This window comes from Marmota flaviventris, chromosome 7 (assembly GCF_047511675.1).
Source record: "Marmota flaviventris isolate mMarFla1 chromosome 7, mMarFla1.hap1, whole genome shotgun sequence".
NCBI lineage: Eukaryota > Metazoa > Chordata > Mammalia > Rodentia > Sciuridae > Marmota > Marmota flaviventris.
The window spans coordinates 94,481,092-94,501,419 of NC_092504.1; the positions used below are offsets into that span (position 1 = coordinate 94,481,092).

Below are 20,328 nucleotides of genomic sequence, written 5' to 3' on the forward strand. Positions count from 1 at the left end.
ACTATCTGTACATATCCCATAACATCATATTGTATAACTTAAATATATAATACAACTTATTTAAAAGAAAAGAAAACAAACAAACAAAAATCGTAAAAAATCTACATCTAGGAAAAAACCCGGAGTGTTTTTCTGAAGGGTTTGAGAATAGAACTTTAGAAGAAAACAATATTTCCTAATTGATTGTATAAACTATCTTTGCGATAGTGAAAATAAACTTTGTGAAAGGAAAATAAACACTTTTTTCTTTGCCTTAAGTTAAATAACAGCTCAGCATATTTACAAATGTATAAGTCTGCCTTGTAGTATGTTATTTGATGTTTAGAATGTAAATATCATTAGTAGCTAAATCCTCAGTTTTATAATACTTATTGTGATTTTCTTTTACTTTAAAATGTGTGTTTTATTTTAGATTTCATAAGACAATGAAATGCTCCTCCAGATGCAGCATAGGATAATTTGCTCTATTTTTTCCCTTCTCCTCCTACTGATTTGCCCTTTCTGTTTAGCACAACTGGGCCAATTTTTGTCAGCCTGCCGGGGATGTTGAGAGCAGAGTTTAAAGGGACCAGCCTGTTCTTTGGCTTTCCAATTCATTCCGGAGCAGTGTTCTGGGGCTGGAGGGAAGGGCCATGCTCTCCAACTGGCTGTAAATTTCTAGATTTTCCAGAGGGTAGAGTGAAAAAGAATTGGATAAAGTAGAAAGGATATTTACTGCAGAAAGGAGTATAAGGCTGAAAGAATTTTAAAAAAGATCAGGGTGAGTGAGGCAATAATATTCAAGCTTTGATTTTTGTTTTGTTGTTTGCAATGGCATTTGCAATATAATATATTGTGTGCAATATAAAATAAGTGAACTTTCGAGTCGCCTGCTGAGAGGCTGAGCCGCCCCCTCCCCCTGCGCCGGCATAGTAGAGGGAACTGGGACCGAAGACAGAGCAGGCCCAGCGGCCTGCTGAGGGGCAGAGCCGCCCCCCACCCCCCTCGCCTGCCAGGTAGGGGAAGGGTGACCACCGACAGAAAAGGCCCAGTGGCCCAGGGCGGGACAGAGCTTCCAATCACTCCTGCAAGGTAGGCAGGCCTGCGACCCACCGGCAGAAGAGGAGCAGTCGCCTGCTGAGAGGTTGAGCCGCCCACTCCCCCTGCGCCGGCATAGTAGAGGGAACTGGGACCAAAGACAGAGCAGGCCCAGCGTCCTGCTGAGGGGCAGAGCCGCCCCCCACCCCCCTCGCCTGCCAGGTAGGGGAAGGGTGACCACCGACAGAAAAGGCCCAGTGGCCCAGGGCGGGACAGAGCTTCCAATCACTCCTGCAAGGTAGGCGGGCCTGCGACCCACTGGCAGAAGAGGAGCAGCCGCCTGCTGAGAGGCTGAGCCGCCCCCTCCCCCTGCGCCGGCATAGTAGAGGGAACTGGGACCAAACACAGAGCAGGCCCAGCGGCCTGCTGAGGGGCAGAGCCGCCCCCCACCCCCCTCGCCTGCCAGGTAGGGGAAGGGTGACCACCGACAGAAAAGGCCCAGTGGCCCGCGGCGGGACAGAGCTTCCAATCACTCCTGCAAGGTAGGCGGGCCTGCGACCCACCGGCAGAAGAGGAGCAGCGGCCTGCTGGGAGGCAGAGCCGCCCCCTCCCCCCCGCGCCTGCAAGGTAGTCGGAACTGAGACCACCATCAGAACAGGTCAGACCTGCAACCGAGAGACAGAACAGGCCCAGTGGCCTGAGGAAGGGTAGAGCCGCCCCCCCCCCACACGCCTGCAAAGTAGGCGGACCTGCGACCCACTGGCAGTACAGCCCCAGAGGCCTGCAGAGGGGCAGTGCCGCTGCCTGCGCCTGCAAAGTAGGCAGAACTGCGACCACCGACAGAACAAGCCTAGCGGCCCGCAGAGGGACAGAGCCGCCGCCCGCGCCTGCAAGGACGGCGGACCTGCTACCGACTGGCAGAGCAGGCCCAGCGGCCTGCCGGCGTGGTAGGCACATTGCCCCAATTGGCGGAGGGGCAGAGCCGCCGCCCGTGCCTGCGAGGGAGACTTTGCAACTATACAAGACCAATATAAATATATAGGGGGAAAATTCAATAGCACAACAGTTTCACCAAGAAGAAAGGAACGCGAACAGTATGAAGAGACAAGGAAAGAAAGGACCACAAGCATTGCAGGTCAACTCAACTTTAGAAGAGGTAATAGCTGCAGCTGATGGAATGTCAGATAAAGAATTCAGGATATACATGCTTCAGATGATCTGGAGTCTCAAGGAAGACATCAGACAGCAAAATCAGACAATGAAAGATCACTTCAACAATGAATTACATAAACAAATCCAAGAAGCAAAAGATCAACTATACAGGGAAATAGAGGTTATAAAAAACAAACAAACAGAAATCCTAGAAATGCAGGAAACAATAAGCCAACTTAAAAACTCAATTGAGAATACTACCAGCAGAGTAGAACACTTAGAAGACAGAACATCAGACAATGAAGATAAAGTATATCAACTTGAAAAGAACATAGACAGCTCAGCAAGACTGTTAAGAAACCATGAGCAGAACATCCAAGAAATATGGGATAACATCAAGAGACCAAATTTAAGAGTCATTGGGATACAGGAAGGAACAGAGTTTCAAACCAAAGGAATGAGCAATCTATTCAATGAAATAATTCGAGAAAACTTCCCAGACTTGAAGAATGAGACAGAACCCCAAATCCTAGAAGCCTACAGGACGCCGAATGTGCAAAATCATAAGAGACCCACACCTAGACACATTATAATGAAGATGCCCAACATACAGAACAAGGAGAGAATTTTAAAAGCTACAAGAGAAAGGAAGCAGATCACATTTAGGGGTAAGCCAATCAGGATAACAGCTGATCTTTCAACACAGACTCTGAAAGCTAGAAGATCCTGGAATAACATATTTCAAACACTGAAAGAAAATGGGTTCCAACCAAGAATTGTGTTTCCAGCGAAATTAAGCTTCAGGATGGAAGATGAAATTAAAACCTTCCACGATAAACAAAAGTTAAAAGAATTTGCAGCTAGAAAACCATCTCTTCAAAACATCCTTGGCAAAACATTACAGGAAGAGGAAATGGAAAATAACAATGAAAACCAACAGTGGGAGGTAGGACACTAAAGGGGGGAAAATAATCAAAGTGGAAAACAAACCATGTTTAGTAACATAAATAAACAAATATGGCTGGAAGAACAACCCATATCTCAATAATAACCCTAAATGTTAATGGCTTAAACTCACCAATTAAGAGACACAGGCTAGTAGAATGGATCACAAAACAAGACCCAACAATATGCTGCCTACAGGAGACGCATTTGATAGGAAAAGACATACATAGGCTGAAGGTGAAAGGTTGGGAAAAATCATATCACTCATATGGACTTCGGAAACAAGCAGGAGTATCCATACTCATATCAAATAAAATAGATTTTAAGCCAAAGTTAATCAAAAGGGATAAAGAGGGACACTACATACTGCTCAAGGGAACCATACACCAACAAGACATAACAATCATAAATATATATGCCCCAAACAATGGTGCAGCTATGTTCATCAAACAAACTCTTCTCAAGTTCAAGAGTCTAATAGACCACCATACAATAATCATGGGAGACTTCAACACACCTCTCTCACCACTGGACAGATCTTCCAAACAAAAGTTGAATAAGGAAACTATAGAACTCAATAACACAATTAATAACCTAGATTTAATTGACATATATAGAATATACCACCCAACATCAAACAGTTACACTTTTTTCTCAGCAGCACATGGATCCTTCTCAAAAATAGATCATATATTATGTCACAGGGAAACTCTTAGACAATACAAAGGAGTAGAGATAATACCATGCATCCTATCTGATCATAATGGAATGGAACTGAAAATCAACGATAAAAGAAGGAAGGAAAAAGAATATATCACTTGGAGAATGAACAATAGGTTACTGAATGATCAATGGGTTATAGAAGACATCAAGGAGGAAATTAAAAAATTCTTAGAGATTAATGAAAACACAGACACAACATATCGGAATCTATGGGACACATTGAAAGCAGTTCTAAGAGGAAAATTCATTGCTTGGAGTTCATTCCTTAAAAAAAGAAAAAACCAACAAATAAATGATCTCATACTTCATCTCAAAATCCTAGAAAAAGAAGAGCAAAACAACAGCAAAAGAAGTAGAAGGCAAGAAATAATTAAAATCAGAGCTGAAATCAATGAAATCGAAACAAAAGAAACAATTGAAAAAATTGACAAAACTAAAAGTTGGTTCTTTGAAAAAATAAACAAAATCGACAGACCCTTAGCCATGCTAGCGAAGAGAAGAAGAGAGAGAACTCAAATCACTAACATACGGGATGAAAGAGGCAATATCACAACAGACACTTCAGAAATACAGAAGATAATCAAAAATTATTTTGAATCCTTATACTCCAATAAATTAGAAGATAGTGAAGGCATAGATAAATTTCTTAAGTCATATGATCTCCCAGATTGAGTCAGGAGGATATAGACAACCTAAACAGACCAATATCAATTGAGGAAATAGAAGAAACCATCAAAAGACTACCAACTAAGAAAAGCCCAGGACCGGATGGGTATACAGCAGAGTTTTACAAAACCTTTAAAGAGGAACTAATACCAATACTTTTCAAGCTACTTCGGGAAATAGAAAAAGAGGGAGAACTTCCAAATTCATTCTACGAGGCCAACATCACCCTGATACCTAAACCAGACAAAGACACTTCAAAGAAAGAAAACTACAGACCAATATCTCTAATGAACCTAGATGCAAAAATCCTCAATAAAATTCTGGCCACTCGGATACAAAGGCACATCAAAAAAATTGTGCACCATGATCAAGTAGGATTCATCCCTGGGATGCAAGGCTGGTTCAATATAAGGAAATCAATAAATGTTATTCACCACATCAATAGACTTAAAAATAAGAACCATATGATCATCTCGATAGATGCGGAAAAAGCATTCGACAAAGTACAGCATCCCTTCATGTTCAAAACTCTAGAAAAACTAGGGATAACAGGAACATACCTCAATATTGTAAAAGCAATCTATGCTAAGCCTCAGGCTAGCATCATTCTGAATGGAGAAAAATTGAAGGCATTCCCTCTAAAATCTGGAACAAGACAGGGATGCCCTCTCTCACCACTTCTGTTCAACATAGTTCTCGAAACACTGGCCAGAGCAATTAGACAGACGAAAGAAATTAAAGGCATCAAAATAGGAAAAGAAGAACTTAAATTATCACTATTTGCAGATGACATGATTCTATACCTAGCAGACCCAAAAGGGTCTACAAAGAAACTATTAGAGCTAATAAATGAATTCAGCAAAGTGGCAGGATATAAAATCAACACGCATAAATCAAAGGCATTCCTGTATATCAGCGACAAATCCTCTGAAATGGAAATGAGGACAACCACTCCATTCACAATATCTTCAAAAAAAATAAAATACTTGGGAATCAACCTAACAAAAGAGGTGAAAGACTTATACAATGAAAACTACAGAACCCTAAAGAGAGAAATAGAAGAAGATCTTAGAAGATGGAAAAATATACCCTGTTCATGGATAGGCAGAACTAACATCATCAAAATGGCGATATTACCAAAAGTTCTCTATAGGTTTAATGCAATGCCAATCAAAATCCCAACGGCATTTCTTGTAGAAATAGAGAAAGCAATCATGAAATTCATATGGAAAAATAAAAGACCCAGAATAGCAAAAACAATGCTAAGCAGGAAGTGTGAATCAGGCGGTATAGCGATACCAGACTTCAAACTATATTACAGAGCAATAGTAACAAAAACAGCATGGTACTGGTACCAAAACAGGCGGGTGGACCAATGGTACAGAATAGAGGACACAGAAACCAATCCACAAAACTACAACTATCTTATATTTGATAAAGGGTCTAAAAGCATGCAATGGAGGAAGGATAGCATCTTCAACAAATGGTGCTGGGAAAACTGGAAATCCATATGCAACAAAATGAAACTGAATCCCTTTCTCTCGCCATGCACAAAAGTTAATTCAAAATGGATCAAGGAGCTTGATATCAAAGCAGAGACACGCCGTCTGATAGAAGAAAAAGTTGGCTACGATCTACAGTCGGTGGGGTCGGGCTCCAAATTCCTCAATAGGACACCCATAGCACAAAAGTTAATAACTAGAATCAACAAATGGGACTTACTCAAACTAAAAAGTTTTTTCTCAGCAAAAGATACAATAAGAGAGGTAAATAGAGAGCCTACATCCTGGGAACAAATCTTTACTCCTCACACTTCAGATAGAGCCCTAATATCCAGAGTATACAAAGAGCTCAAAAAATTAGACAATAAGAGAACAAACAACCCAATCAACAAATGGGCCAAGGACCTGAACAGACACTTCTCAGAGGAGGACATACAGTCAATCAACAAGTACATGAAAAAATGCTCACCATCTCTAGCAGTCAGAGAAATGCAAATCAAAACCACCCTAAGATACCATCTCACTCCAGTTAGATTGGCAGCCATTATGAAGTCAAACAACAACAAGTGCTGGCGAGGATGTGGGGAAAAGGGTACACTTGTACATTGCTGGTGGGACTGCAAATTGGTGCAGCCAATTTGGAAAGCAGTATGGAGATTTCTTGGAAAGCTGGGAATGGAGCCACCATTTGACCCAGCTATTCCCCTTCTCGGTCTATTCCCTAAAGACCTAAAAAGAGCATGCTACAGGGACACTGCTACATCGATGTTCATAGCAGCACAATTCACAATAGCTAGACTGTGGAACCAACCTAGATGCCCTTCAATGGATGAATGGATAAAAAAAATGTGGCATTTATACACAATGGAGTATTACTCTGCATTAAAAAATGACAAAATCATAGAATTTACAGGGAAATGGATGGCATTAGAGCAGATTATGCTAAGTGAAGCTAGCCAATCCCTAAAAAACAAATGTCAAATGTCTTCTTTGATATAAGGAGAGTAGCTAAGAACAGAGTAGGGTCGAAGAGCATGAGAAGAAGATTAACATTAAACAGGGATGAGAGGTGGGAGGGAAAGGGAGAGAGAAGGGAAAATGCATGGAAATGGAAGGAGACCCTCAGAGGTATACAAAAGTACATACAAGAGGAAGTGAGGGGAAGGGGAAAAATAATACAAGGGGGACAAACGAATGTCAGTAAAGGGGGCAGAGAGAGAAGAGGGGAGGGGAGGGGAGGGGAGGGGAGGGGGGATAGTAGAGGATAGGAAAGACAGCAGAATACAACAGACACTAGTATGGCAATATGTAAATCAATGGATGTGTAACTGACGTGATTCTGCAATCTGTATATGGGGTAAAAATGGGAGCTCATAACCCACTTGAATCAAATTGTGAAATATGATATATCAAGAACTATGTAATGTTTTGAACAGCCAACAATAAAAAATTAAAAAAAAAAAAAAAAAAAAATAAAATAAAATAAGTGAACTTTCTAAGTTTTACATCGCAATTTTTTTCTGTAGGAATAAATACAAAACAAAAATTAGCTTTAAAAAATAGTGTAACATTACTGAATATTTAGAAAGGAAAGATGTCCATATTTTTCAAAGTTTGTTTGCTTTATGTGGTTACATGTAAATTATATATTATCTAGAAGTAAATATTTACTTCACTTTCTTTATTTAGATTTATATCCAAATTATTGTGATTTTAAGGTGTGTTTTTCTAACAGAGATTTAAAAATGTTTTTAAATTTTTTTCTTAATATTCCAAAGTATCTAAATTAAATTACTTTCTACCTTTCTCCTGCAGGTTACGGCTCCTTTTGCAGTCTGTTGTGGATGCTAACATGAATGTTCTTCGGGTGTGGGGAGGAGGCATTTATGAGCAGGATAAGTTCTATGAACTCTGTGATGAACTAGGGATAATGGTGAGTAGTTGATAGCATTTTTATATATTGATAGGTTACTGTGTCCTCAGTTTGTCTTCCAGTGTTCTGAGTGGATATTATTACGCCTTACTTCTTTTTTCAGAGCCTGGTATAATGTTCCATTTTGGCCAAAGGAGTACATGACATCTTGTAAACCCAGAGCCATTGTTGATGGCAAATATCAGGATTACCTAATTATTTTAAAATAATAAGTATTGTATATATTGGTTATATCTATGTATGTATCTATGTATATTTTCTTTGTCATATGTAAGTATGCTTAATAAAATAAAATATATAAATAATTTAACTTTAAGGAGCACTGACTAGTCCCAGAGAGAAGCAAAATAATAGGGCTGGGGTTGTGGCTCAGCCGTAGAGTGCTCGCCTTGCACGTGCGAGACCCTGGGTTCGATCCTCAGCACCACATACAAAAATAAACAAGTGAAATAAAGGTATTGTGTCCAACTACAACTAAAAAATAAAATATTTAAAAAAAATAATAAAATTAATGTTGTTATGGAAGTACTGTCAGCATGTCTTGCAATGGTGAGTGAGAGCAAAGGAAATGCAATCATCCCTTGGTGTCTGTAGGGTACTGATTCCAGAATCCTATGGATACTAAAATCCATAAATACTCCAGGTTCCATATATAAAGTAGTGGAGTATTTGCATATAACCTGTGCATCCTCCTATATACTTTGACATGTCTCTGATCTTAAAATACCAAATACAATGTGAGTGCTATATAAATAGTTGTCACACTAGATTGGTTAGGGAATAAAGACAAAAACAAAAAGTCTGTACATGTTCAGTATAAATATGATTTTTTAAAAACATATTTGGTTGGTAGTTGGCTGAATTCCTAGATATAGAATCCATAAATATGGAGGGCTAAGTGTATATAGTTTCAGTTCTAATGTTACAGTTATCAGATATACAAAACATCATAGAAGAGTAGGACATAATAATAATGATGATGATATTGATGACAATATTCTGTAATATTCACTGAGTGCCAGGCATTGGTCTAAGTGCTCTGCATATATTATTTTATTCTATCTTCATACCCAACCAATGAGGTATTTGCTATTATTCTCTACCCCCATTTACAGATAAGGAAACTGACACATGGAGAGGTTATACACCTTGATCAAATGCAATTGCCTGTATATAGTAGAATCAAAGTTCTGAGTAAGGCAAATGGCTTGGGGGTTGGGCTTTTAACCACTTCATCATGCAGCCTTCCGAGGAAAGGTCTTCATGGTTCCAATATTGAAGTGGGCATGTAGTAATCCTCTTGGCCATCAAACATTAATTCCTTTATAAGTGAAGTCTGGTTTTTAATCACAGAGTATCCCTCTTTTAACCATGGAGTATCTCAAATTTTTGATGAAAATGAAAAAGAGTTAGGAATTAGAAGAATTTTGGGAAAGCTTCATTTTGTTTTCCCCCAACGTGTATTATTTCCTCTTTTGAATTCTCTTTTTTTTTCCCTACCTACCTAACATTTTCTCTTTTCAGGTTTTGGACAACTTTTGTGGAGCTCTGAAAAGTCCTAGATGTGCCAGAGCTTTTAGGCACAGCAGGGCTCAAATGGTCACATTCATCAGCCAACCTGATTTCTCATTTATATGAAGGATAACCCCCCAAGTTCAAACTGAAGACTTTTTTTTTTTCTGTGTGCTTTAATTTACAGAAGTATTTTATTGCCTTTTATTTGCTAGGTATGGCAGGATTTTATGTTTGCCTGTGCCCTTTATCCAAATGAACAGAGCTTCATGTATTCAGTGGCAAAAGAAGTTGCTCACCAGGTATGTTATTACTATTGCAAGAAAAGAGAAAATGCTTATGTTTTAGTTTTGCCTTTTGTAAATTTCTCTCCCCATTTCATTTTGTTGTTCCTTATTAAATCCTGTGAAAAATCAGTCAGATAATCGAGTCCCTAGGTGGACCACCCAGTCATGACTTTAACACTGCCTATTTGCTGACAACTTTCAGATTTATGTCCTGTGCTAAGTTTTTTGCTGTCTACCTGAGCCTCTGATTGGAAGTTTTAGAGGCATCTCAAATGTAACATGTCCAAACCAAACTTATATCCCTTCCCCTAATCTTGCTTCTGCAGTTTTTCCTACCTCAACAAATGTTGTCATTTTTTGAATTGCTCCGTTCAATTTCAAAAATAGAAAATAATTGACTCTGATTTCTTTTGTATTCCACATATACACACTTACACTTATAGATACAGAAATGCAAGGAAGTGATAATATACTAGCTCAGTCCACTGAAAAGGCCTACAAACAGTAGCCAGCCTAGTAGTATCAAGTATCCTTGTATTGAAATAATCTTTTCTATAAGAGAGAAAGGCGGCTGCTGGCACGATGGTATGCTCCTATAGTTCTAGTTACTTGGGACGTTGAAACAGGAGGACTGCTTGAACCCAGGAATTCAAAGCCAGTTACACAGCCACAGCACAGTGAGACCCTGTCTTAAAAGAAAAAAGAAAAAAAAAAAAAGGAAGAGGAGGAAGAGAAGATAAAGACGAAAATGTCTTAATGTTGGACTGGGGTATAGCCCAGTGGTAGAGCACTTCCATACCAACCTAACATACTCAAGGTTCTGGTTGAATCCCCAGTACTGTGAAAGATAGGGCAAAGCTTCCTAGAGAAATGGGGGATTTGAGGTCTGGAGCAGAAATATCTAATTATCCTGGAATCTCTCTTTTTTTTTTTTTTTAAAGAATGCTATCTATTATAATGTCATCAACTGATAATTTTAGCTACAGATTGGAGGTTGATCAGTATATGCTGAATATACTTATTTTTTGCAGGAAGATCTGTTTAGGGGGTGATTATGCTTTGAAACCCAGTTTACATTACTTTACCTATCTCCTGGATCTTAAGTTGCCATGTAAACTCAGTGGGGCATTCTTGGCAATATAAGAAAATTCTGAATCATAATGTACTCCCCTTTATCCAAATGAACAGAGCTTGAACTTGTACTCCCCACATAGCTAAGAACTTGTGAATATATTTGGCTAACATATTACAATACATATAAAATGTATTGTAATATGTTAGCCAAATACTACTGAAACATTCGCTGGAGTGGTCCACTGGTATTTATAAAAGATGATCACTAGATCAGGATATCACGTCTACTTTCTAGATTTTACAAGACTATACAGACATACCGAGTAGATTTTATAATGCTCTGTTTTCCTCAAAGGAGGAAGCATTCATTTTTTCAGTAACTTCAGGTAAAGATACTATAGGTTATTTCTGACTCTGTTTTCAGCTTCTCATGTCCAATTATCTTCTAGATTTTCTTTTCTTTTGCAATGGTGATATACAAAGAATAAGTGTTTTGGTTTCTTCTTTAAAAGTCAACCTGCCACTGTAGGGAGGTTGATTTACTGCTTGAGCCCCAATCTTGCAGTCTGTAAAGCTGGAATGATTTTATTCTTCTCATAAAGCCATTTTGAAGATTAAATGGCATAATATATGTAAATGAACAGTATTTATACTTAACTTCTCAGCCTTATACTTACTACACTAGTTCAAATTCTCATTTTTTCTCTTCTCTACAATTGGCATTTGTTTTCTAGTTAATGTCTTTAGCATGGGTCTCTCCCAGTGTGAGTGAATTCTCAGCAGAAATGCCAAGGTCATCCTTCCAACACGCATTGAGTGGTACCACACTCCTGCTCAGAATCTTGATCCTGGTCTATCTTGACATACAGATAACAAGGAAGTTATCAAAGTCAAAAGGACTTTGAAGAGACTAACCAATCAAAAGTAGGAAAATTTGAGATTCAAAAAGGATAAGAATGTCAATGGATTGAAATCCATTCAATATATTAAAATTTGTTTATAAGATGATATCTGCAGATGTATTCGGTGGAAAACCATAAAGAAATGCACAGAAATGACTACTGTAACACTCAAGATAGAGGTTACTTTGTCAGGAGGAAGGGTCTATGACTAGGAAGAGGTATGTGGAGGGCTCTGGGGGAGAGTTTGCTGCTTGGTCTGGGCAATGGTTATAAGGGTAATGGCCTGATTCATTACATCAGGATTGTTTTCTGTGGCTGTTTAATTTTTAAATTAAAGGTTTAAAAAGTGCATGTTGCATCCTTTGCTTGCTAAGAGCCCTCCAGAGGCTTCTTGTTGTTCTCAGGGTAAAATTAAAGATCTTCAGCATGGGGGATTCTGTCCCTGCCCATGTCTCCAACCTCTTCAAACACGATCTCCCTCTTCCTCTCTGTGTCTTACCACATCTCTCCTCCCCTTCCTGGTGGACCACCTCATTGGGCCCTTCTTACTTTGAGCATAACTTTCTCTGGGAAAAACCCTTCTAAATCCTTAAATCTAGATTAGGACACCCTCATTTGCCCTTGGTGATTCAAACACACTTGTTCCGGGTTTTGTTGCCCCTATAAGATCGTCATCTCCCTGAAGCCTGTGGTTGGTTTCCCTCTATATCCCTTCTCCCTGGCAGGATTATTCATTGAATGGATAGCTGGATGGATGGATGCATGCATGTATAACTTTTAAAATATTAATCATAGTTACACAAGCTATAACATCTATGTACCTTCGGTTCTTTTTGTTTTATTGAAGAAAGAACCATTTTAGGTAAAGCTTGTTAAAATTTATTAGGGGTAAGACTTACCATAAAAGTCAGTGGAAGGGTGTCTGTGACACCGAGTCATGGAAGCTTTTTGCCTCTTTGGGATATTTTTTGTGTGTGTGTGTGTGTGTTTTCATCAGCATCATAAATCTGCCTGTCACAGTTGATAGCAGCTCTCACTTTGCAACATGTACTGTTGCAAAAAGGGAAAATGCTGTACTGTTTACAGAGTTGCTTTAGAAAACACAAAGCTTTTAATTTTTTTTAAATGAAGCATATCTCTTTCATATACACTATGCTGCTGTTACATTTATCTGAGTTTCACAGCTTCTTGTGGTAATGGTCCATCACAGTGAAAGAGAAGGTTTTATATCAATAAGGTAGTAGTGTCAAAACATATTTCTGAGGAATTTCTCTTGACCATCGACTCATTCCCATTTTCAAGGACATCAAAGTGCCCACCTATGCTGGGGCACATGGCCCAGTATGTCAGAAGACAGAGGCATGCTCATGTCTGTCCTTAGCATAACAGATCTGGATCCTTTTGCCTTTACTTAGGGCTGGCCCAGGTGGGCCCAGCTCCTACTGGCCCTATTGCTCCCATCTGGCAGTGTTTTCAGACAGACTCTCTGACATCTTCTTTTGTATTTAGGTATATTCAGTAGCTTATTAAACCTTAGTTGATGTCTTAATACATGACATTGAGAGCTCTTTCAGGAGACATTCTCTAACCTGTTTTCCACCTGCATGTCTTTTACTTCCAGAATCCCTCTAGTACTCACTCTCTTTGTATCATCTTCTCTAGTTCTCTTTCTGGTTTTCTTAACTTAAAAAATTATTTTTTGTTATACAAATTTATGGGGAACAATATGATAATTTGATGAATGTATGCAGTGTGTAATGATCAAATCAGGGTGGTTAGCATTTCCATTTCCTTAAACCAGAATATTTTTTATTAACATATTAATTGTACATATTTATGGGGCACAGTGTGATATCTCAATCCATGTGTTCAATATATACTGATCAAATCAGGGTCACGAACATTTCTATCTTCTCAGCCTCACTTTGTGTTTGTAGCCTGAGTTCTCTCTTCTAGTTATTTTTAAGAGGCAGCAGGGGAACCTCTGTCCCTCTTGCAGTGATAGTGCTTGGTCTCCTTCATTTGTTTCTTCATACAAAACTTCAGCTTGCTCCTGAGAACTAACCCCTGTAATGTAATGTCTCTTGCCTTTTGTGATTCTTGGAACCTTTTCATGGCAATTCAGATAATGATCAGGTCTATTTCTTTATCTGCTTTCTTTTTTTTAAAAAAGGATTATATTTTCTTCAGTTTTTGTATGGCAGAGAGAAAGGATTACTGCCTTATCAGTGTGTAATAAATCTAGACACAAAGAATCTCAGAGAATTCTTAAAATGTATTCCCACAGCTAACATGACTGACAATTTTCTAATGAGTTCCCTGGCACAGAAGAATTTGTGTGCCAAAATGCAGTAGCTATAATTTTCTGAATAATTATAGCTCTGAGTCTTTTATGTTAAGTATTGGAAGATTATTTTTAAGTTTTCTTACATTTCAGGTCAGGAGACTGAAGTCTCATCCCTCTATCATCGTATGGAGTGGCAATAATGAAAATGAAATAGCACTGATGATGAATTGGTATAATGTGAAAATAACTGATCTACCAGTCTACATACAAGACTATGTGGCACTCTATGTGTCAAACATCAGAAAGATCGTCTTGTCAGTAAGTAGTGGCTTATAATGCAGTAGAATTGAAGATTTTTTTAAAATGAATGTTTGAATATTGGTATAATATATTTTATGCCCCCTTTTAGAGCAGTAGTATTTTAAAAAGTAGTATCACTTGAATACAGAATATTTCATTGTAATTCTGAAGCATATGAAAACATTTGTGGATTGAATGTAGACTTATTTGAGGATAAACTTGTCTATGGAACCCTTCATATGTAACCTATAGGGTGTTTGCAAGTTGCAGGTGCCTGGGGTTGGGGATATAGCTCAGTGGTAGAGTGTGCTTGCCTAGTGAGTGTGAGTCCCTGAGTTTGGCACTGCCCTAAAACAAACAAACAAAACTATGACAAATTTCTGGTTGTCACTGACTCTTTGGAGTCTATCCATGGATCCCTACACATTTAGAATCTCTAGATTAGATGATTTATTGACATGCCCAGTCTAAAATTCTGTATTCACAATATTAACACAGAATTTGGTATATATCATATATGAATATGTTGGTATGTGATTTAAGGGTACAGGGAGAGGCAATATCTTGTTCCCAGTCTCATCGTAGAGCCCTTCCTCTATGATGGTTCTATTTAGACCACTGTTTGTCCAATAGGCATGTTAATAGAAGTTGGCCTTTTTTATAGGAGGAGGAGGCAGCATTTTTTTCAAGAATGCTTTTAAGAGTTTTTTAAAATTTTTTTTAAACTTTAATGTTTAACATGTGATTCAATAACCTGGTTACCTTTATAATTTTGTATCTGTAATTATAATATGTCCTGAAGCAATCTGAAAAAGGATATTTTTTAAATGATATATCATATTAGCATCTTAATATGCCCAGTATGGTACTATCCCATTTATAATAAGAAACTTAAGTGAGCACTTATGAAAAACATAGGTTCAAATTTATGGTTTACTTGATATATTAAGTATGTGTCATGAAGAACTTTTCTATTCACAAAATGTGATGGTATAAGTTTTAATTGATATTTTTAGACCATTTATTTTATAATCTTATTACTCACAGTGATTATGTTTTTCATATCTGATAGATATAAGAAGTGGATTTTTTTTTTAAGATGGACACAATATCTTTATTTATTTTTATGTGGTGCTGAGGAACCTAGTGCCTCACATGTGCGAGGCAAGCACTCTACGGCTGAGCCATAACTCCAGCCCTAATAAATAGATCTTATAGTATAGTGATTAAGCACTAATACTCAAAATTCTGTCTGGGTCACTTATTGTCTTGGGGAAATTGCTTAATCTTAGAAAAGTGAGCATCTGTGTATCTCTTCTTCACCTCTGAATTGGAAATATAATGCCTTTCCCACAAGGATTAACTTATCCTAAAATGAGTTGTGAGTCATAATTGATATCTGAAAACTTCTTTGAAGATGGACAGAACTAAATGCTATATAGTAATTACTGTTTTTATTTCTATCAAACATAAGATATGTAAGAACTGCTATAAATGACCCATTTACACTGTAATGATTAGTTTCCTTTGGACATCACACATTCTGTTCATGCCTTTTTTCTTTATCTTATGCTATCTGGTGGTCTAAGTAAGCATTCAACATCATGATCTAGAGGGAGATCATCTGTGAATTTGGAGGAAAAAAATATGCCTCAGTAATAACTGATTTGTAAGTGGGGGCAACTTATAATACATCATCAAAGCAGATATTTTTAGGCAGAAGCCCATTAGTAATTTTACTCACTGGCTCTGTTTATCAAATTGTTCAAGAATCTGAGTGGCATATGCCTGTAATTCTAGCAACTCAGGAGACTGAGGCAGAAGGATTGCAAGTTCAAGGCCAGTTTCAGCAAATTAGCAAGGCCTCAAGCAACCTAGTGAGACCCTCTCTCAAAATAAAAAATAAAAAGGTGGGAGGGGAAGTGATTCAGTGGTTAAGTGCCCCTGGGTTCAATTCCTGGTACAAAAACAGAGAGAGAGAGAGAGAGAGAGAGAGAGAGAGAGAGAGAGAGAGAAAAAAGAAAAGAAAAGATCAAAATCAAAATCAAGATTACTTGAATTATAATCTCACCATCCACCATCCTTATAATATTTTAAGTCAACAAATGTGTACTGAATACCTATTACCAGGAGCAAAGCCTCAGTCCCAATGCTGAGAGGATACTCTTTTTTAAAAAAATTTTTTATTTATTTCTTTTAGTTATTGATAGACCTTTTTTTTTTTTTTTTTTTTTTTAATATATATATGTGATGCTAAAGATCGAACCCAGTGGCTCACACATTCAAGGCAAGTGCTCTACCACTGAGCCACAAGTCCAGCCCTGCGGGGATACTCCTAATCTCATGGAGCTTGATTAATCAAACTGTGTCAGTAGGATACAGGAAAAAACAACAACAACAAAAAACCCACCAGTTTTACAGGTGAAAGAAGTGCTATAAAAAATGTAGTTCCAAAATGCTGAAGACTATTTGAAAGGGCCACTGATTTTAACTGGCAGAATCTGAGAAGGCTTTCAAGTAAAAGGTGACATCCAAACTAAACCTTAAAGGTAGAGTAGAATTTTGAGGCAAAGGGCTATCCAGTAGGTATTTTAGGCCATTAAAACAATAATTAACATGTGATTCATGTGGAAGTGTGGTACGAACGTTTAGGAAACAGGAAGCAATGTCTAGCACTAGAAAGATTCGTGTGGATTTGTCTTGGATTTGTGTGGGGGAGTCAAAGATAGAGAAGACTGCCTGGAAGGAGGTCATAGAAGGACTTTGAGTCACTTTAAGATACTGGACAACTTTATTCAGTAGAAAACAGCAAGCTAGTGAACATCTGGGGAGAGAGGGTGAACTTTATCCAACCCAGGTTTTCCTAGAATATATCAGTTATAATAACTGAGAACTCCAAGTTGCTGGGAATGTGTTATATGCCAGACATTAATACACTAATTATAATAATTACATTAGATGATGCTATTACATATTAATATGTTAATTATATAGTGCTTCATATAATTTATGTATTTAATTTTTAAAAGCACTGTATAATATAACTAATATATTTATTTTAGAAATGATGACATTGGGGAGGGGTTAGAGAAATTCAATGCACAAGGTCATAGAGGTCCTAGGAATAGAGTCTGGTGACAGGGAACTGGAAATTAGGTGATGGAAAATATTTTAATGTAGAGTTGGTGCTATTCAGAGTGACTGAATGTAGGAATTGAAAGAGAAAAGGAGAGAGTCCTACTTGGGTACCAGTAATCAAAGTAGGAAGCACAGTTGAATGTTTGGTTTAGTTAATAAGGGATTCTGTTTTGAAAGGGTGGATTTGAAATGTTGGCCAGACAGGGCAGGTGGAGATGTGGAGCTGGTTATTGGTAATGTAAGTGTGGAAGTGAATACAAGGTCATGTGTGGAGGTGAAGCTGGGAGTAATCAGAGCACTGATGAGAGGAGGTGCCTTGGGAGAGGGAGTAGAACAAGGAAAGGTTAAAAGGAGAGCGGTGTCCACCTGAGAATGGAGAGGTTAGCTTGAGAAGGAAGAATCAGAAGGTTGGAAGAAACTAGGATGTGAAAGAGTAGTGAACGAGCAGCCAGGGGTGGAGAGAGCTTCAGGAATAACAGGAGGTAGATAGGGTCATCTTTTCATACCCCCCAGAGAGGGGCTACTTAGGGATTGAAAGGATTATTTCATTTGATGAGTAGGAGTTCATGGGTAGTTTTTGAAAACAATTTCAGTGGAGTGGAATGATCAAGACTTGAATATCAGGGGCTGAAGAATAAGTGAGTTGTAGAGAAATCTGAGGGACTACAAGGGATGAAGGAAACTTTTTATTAGGACAAGAGGAGGCCTAAAGAAGCTGAAGGAAAATGGCAGTGAAGAGAATTTTTTTTTTAAAAGAAAAAGAGTGGAAGCTGGGCATGGTGGCACAAACCTGTAATCCCAGTGGCTCAGGAGGCTGAGGCAGGAGGATCACGAGTTCAAAGCCAGCCTCAGCAATTTAGTGAGGGGCTAAGCAACTCAGTGAGACTCTGTCTCTAATAAAATACAAAATAGGGCTGGGGATGTGGCTCAGTGGTCAAGTGCCCTTGAGTTCAACTGCTGGTACCCACCCCCCCCACCACCAAAAAAGAAAAAAAAAAAGAGTGGAGAATAATTTATTGGCTACAGAACCAAAGTGAAATTGAAAAATGATCAGAAGACAGGCTGGCAAATAAAAGTAGTTAGATTTCTTTCTATGTCAGAAAACAAATAAGGAAAGAATATGAATGGATATACCAAAAAAATGTGGCCTAATGGAGAAAAATTGAGAAAACTATTTTCTGAATGTTGTTCAAGGAAGCCTTACTGACCTTCTACAATGTTTTAGATTTCCCAAGAGCCGTGAACCTTTCCTTCAAAATACTCATCACACTTATAATTAGTTACTTGTTTAATTTCTAGTTTCAACTCTAGGTTGCAGACCATTATTCTAGGAGGCCAGTCACCATGTCTGTTCCTGCTGAACCTCCAGGACAAAGGACTATAGGCCTGGCACATAAAGAGAGCTCAGAAGAGCTTTGACGTATCAGTACTTGACAAAATGAATCCTCTTTCTGCAGACCTGAGAAATGTCTCACACGCAATGAACACTTGACCAAATGGTGCTACATGAATGAATCTTCTCAATGAAATAGAAAGTGAACTCACCTATTGAGACGATAGTAGCTACGCATTTTGAGTTCTGTCTGTGTGCTAGGTACCATATTAGGTACTCCCCTGCCAGCTACTGTAGCAAGTCAGCACAGTATTTCAATGGCTTACATGAGAAAACTTCATTTTTTACTCACAAGTGCTATAAAAGGGCTACTCCTGACTGGCAGGCAGCTGTCTTCTAGAGGTCCAAGCTTCTTCCATATTCCAGTCATACCACCTCCTAGGCCCTTGCCCAGCAATGGTGGAAAAGGATGAAGGCGAGGCACATGGCCTCATACAGATACAGTGAGACTAGGAGACCCTTTCCCAATGGCAGCTCTATATCATGGAAATGAGAACATGAATTTTGGTAGACACTTGGTCATTTCATCCACATATAAATCGTTTACTGTTTATAGTATCTCTATGAAAAGGGTTTGTCATTTTCCTCATTTTATAGGTAGGAGTACTGAGCATTAGACATGTCCCCACATACTAAGATCCTGGTTTGGAATTAAAATACAATTGTGTCTGACTCAATAGATTTTGTTCTTAACCTGAGGTGCTAGGTGCATGTGATTCTGCCCCTAGGGAGCCTTTGGCAATGTCTGTAGACATTTTTTGGGGGTGGGGTGAGAATAGGTACTACTGGCATCTAGTGGGTGGAGGCCAGAAATGCTGCTATATCCTATAATACATAAGACCTCCCCCACCTCCACATACATCTCCACAACATATCCAGTCCAAATGTCGATAGTGCCAAAGTTGATAAACTCTGTGCTCAACTATATGCTACCTATGCTGGATAAGAGTAGAGGTGAAACGTGATTGAAAAGATTAGCAAGAGCTGTTGTGGGGGATGAGGTTAAATGTAATTATAAAGGGATATAGAGGGTTGGGAAAAGCAGAGTGGTACTGTTGGGGAAGGAGGTAAATCATTCCTGTTCATTTTCTATCAGTTACTTGGCATTTCTGGGTCTTGATAGTATTTTTAAAGAATAAATGATCTGTACTGTATCAAATGAAATTCTTATCCTTAAAACCAATTTATTTCTGTACTCAGAGGGACAAGAGTCGTCCTTTTATAACGTCTAGTCCTTCAAATGGAGCTGAGTCCATTGCAGAAGGCTGGGTCTCTCATGACCCTAACAGCAAGAATTTTGGTGATGTCCATTTTTATGACTATCATAGTGATTGCTGGGATTGGAAAGTTTTCCCAAAAGCTAGATTCATCTCTGAGTATGGATATCAGTCCTGGCCTTCCTTCAGTACATTACAGACGGTAAGCCATCATTTGTTTGATTTATGGTGATTCAGGAGAGTAGACTATGGACATATGTTGCTTCTGATCAGTGCTTCA

At 38.5% G+C, this 20,328-nt stretch overlaps 1 protein-coding gene across 1 annotated transcript in view; it reads left to right on the forward strand.

The window, feature by feature from the left end:
• Positions 1-20,328, forward strand: part of Manba (mannosidase beta) — a 111,194-nt gene that overhangs the window by 58,391 nt on the left and 32,475 nt on the right. The window contains exons 9-12 of the mRNA XM_027935438.2: positions 7,821-7,938; positions 9,666-9,752; positions 14,151-14,318; positions 20,032-20,250. Coding sequence (XP_027791239.2) covers positions 7,821-7,938; positions 9,666-9,752; positions 14,151-14,318; positions 20,032-20,250 — 592 coding nt within the window. The remainder of the gene's footprint in view (positions 1-7,820; positions 7,939-9,665; positions 9,753-14,150; positions 14,319-20,031; positions 20,251-20,328) is intronic.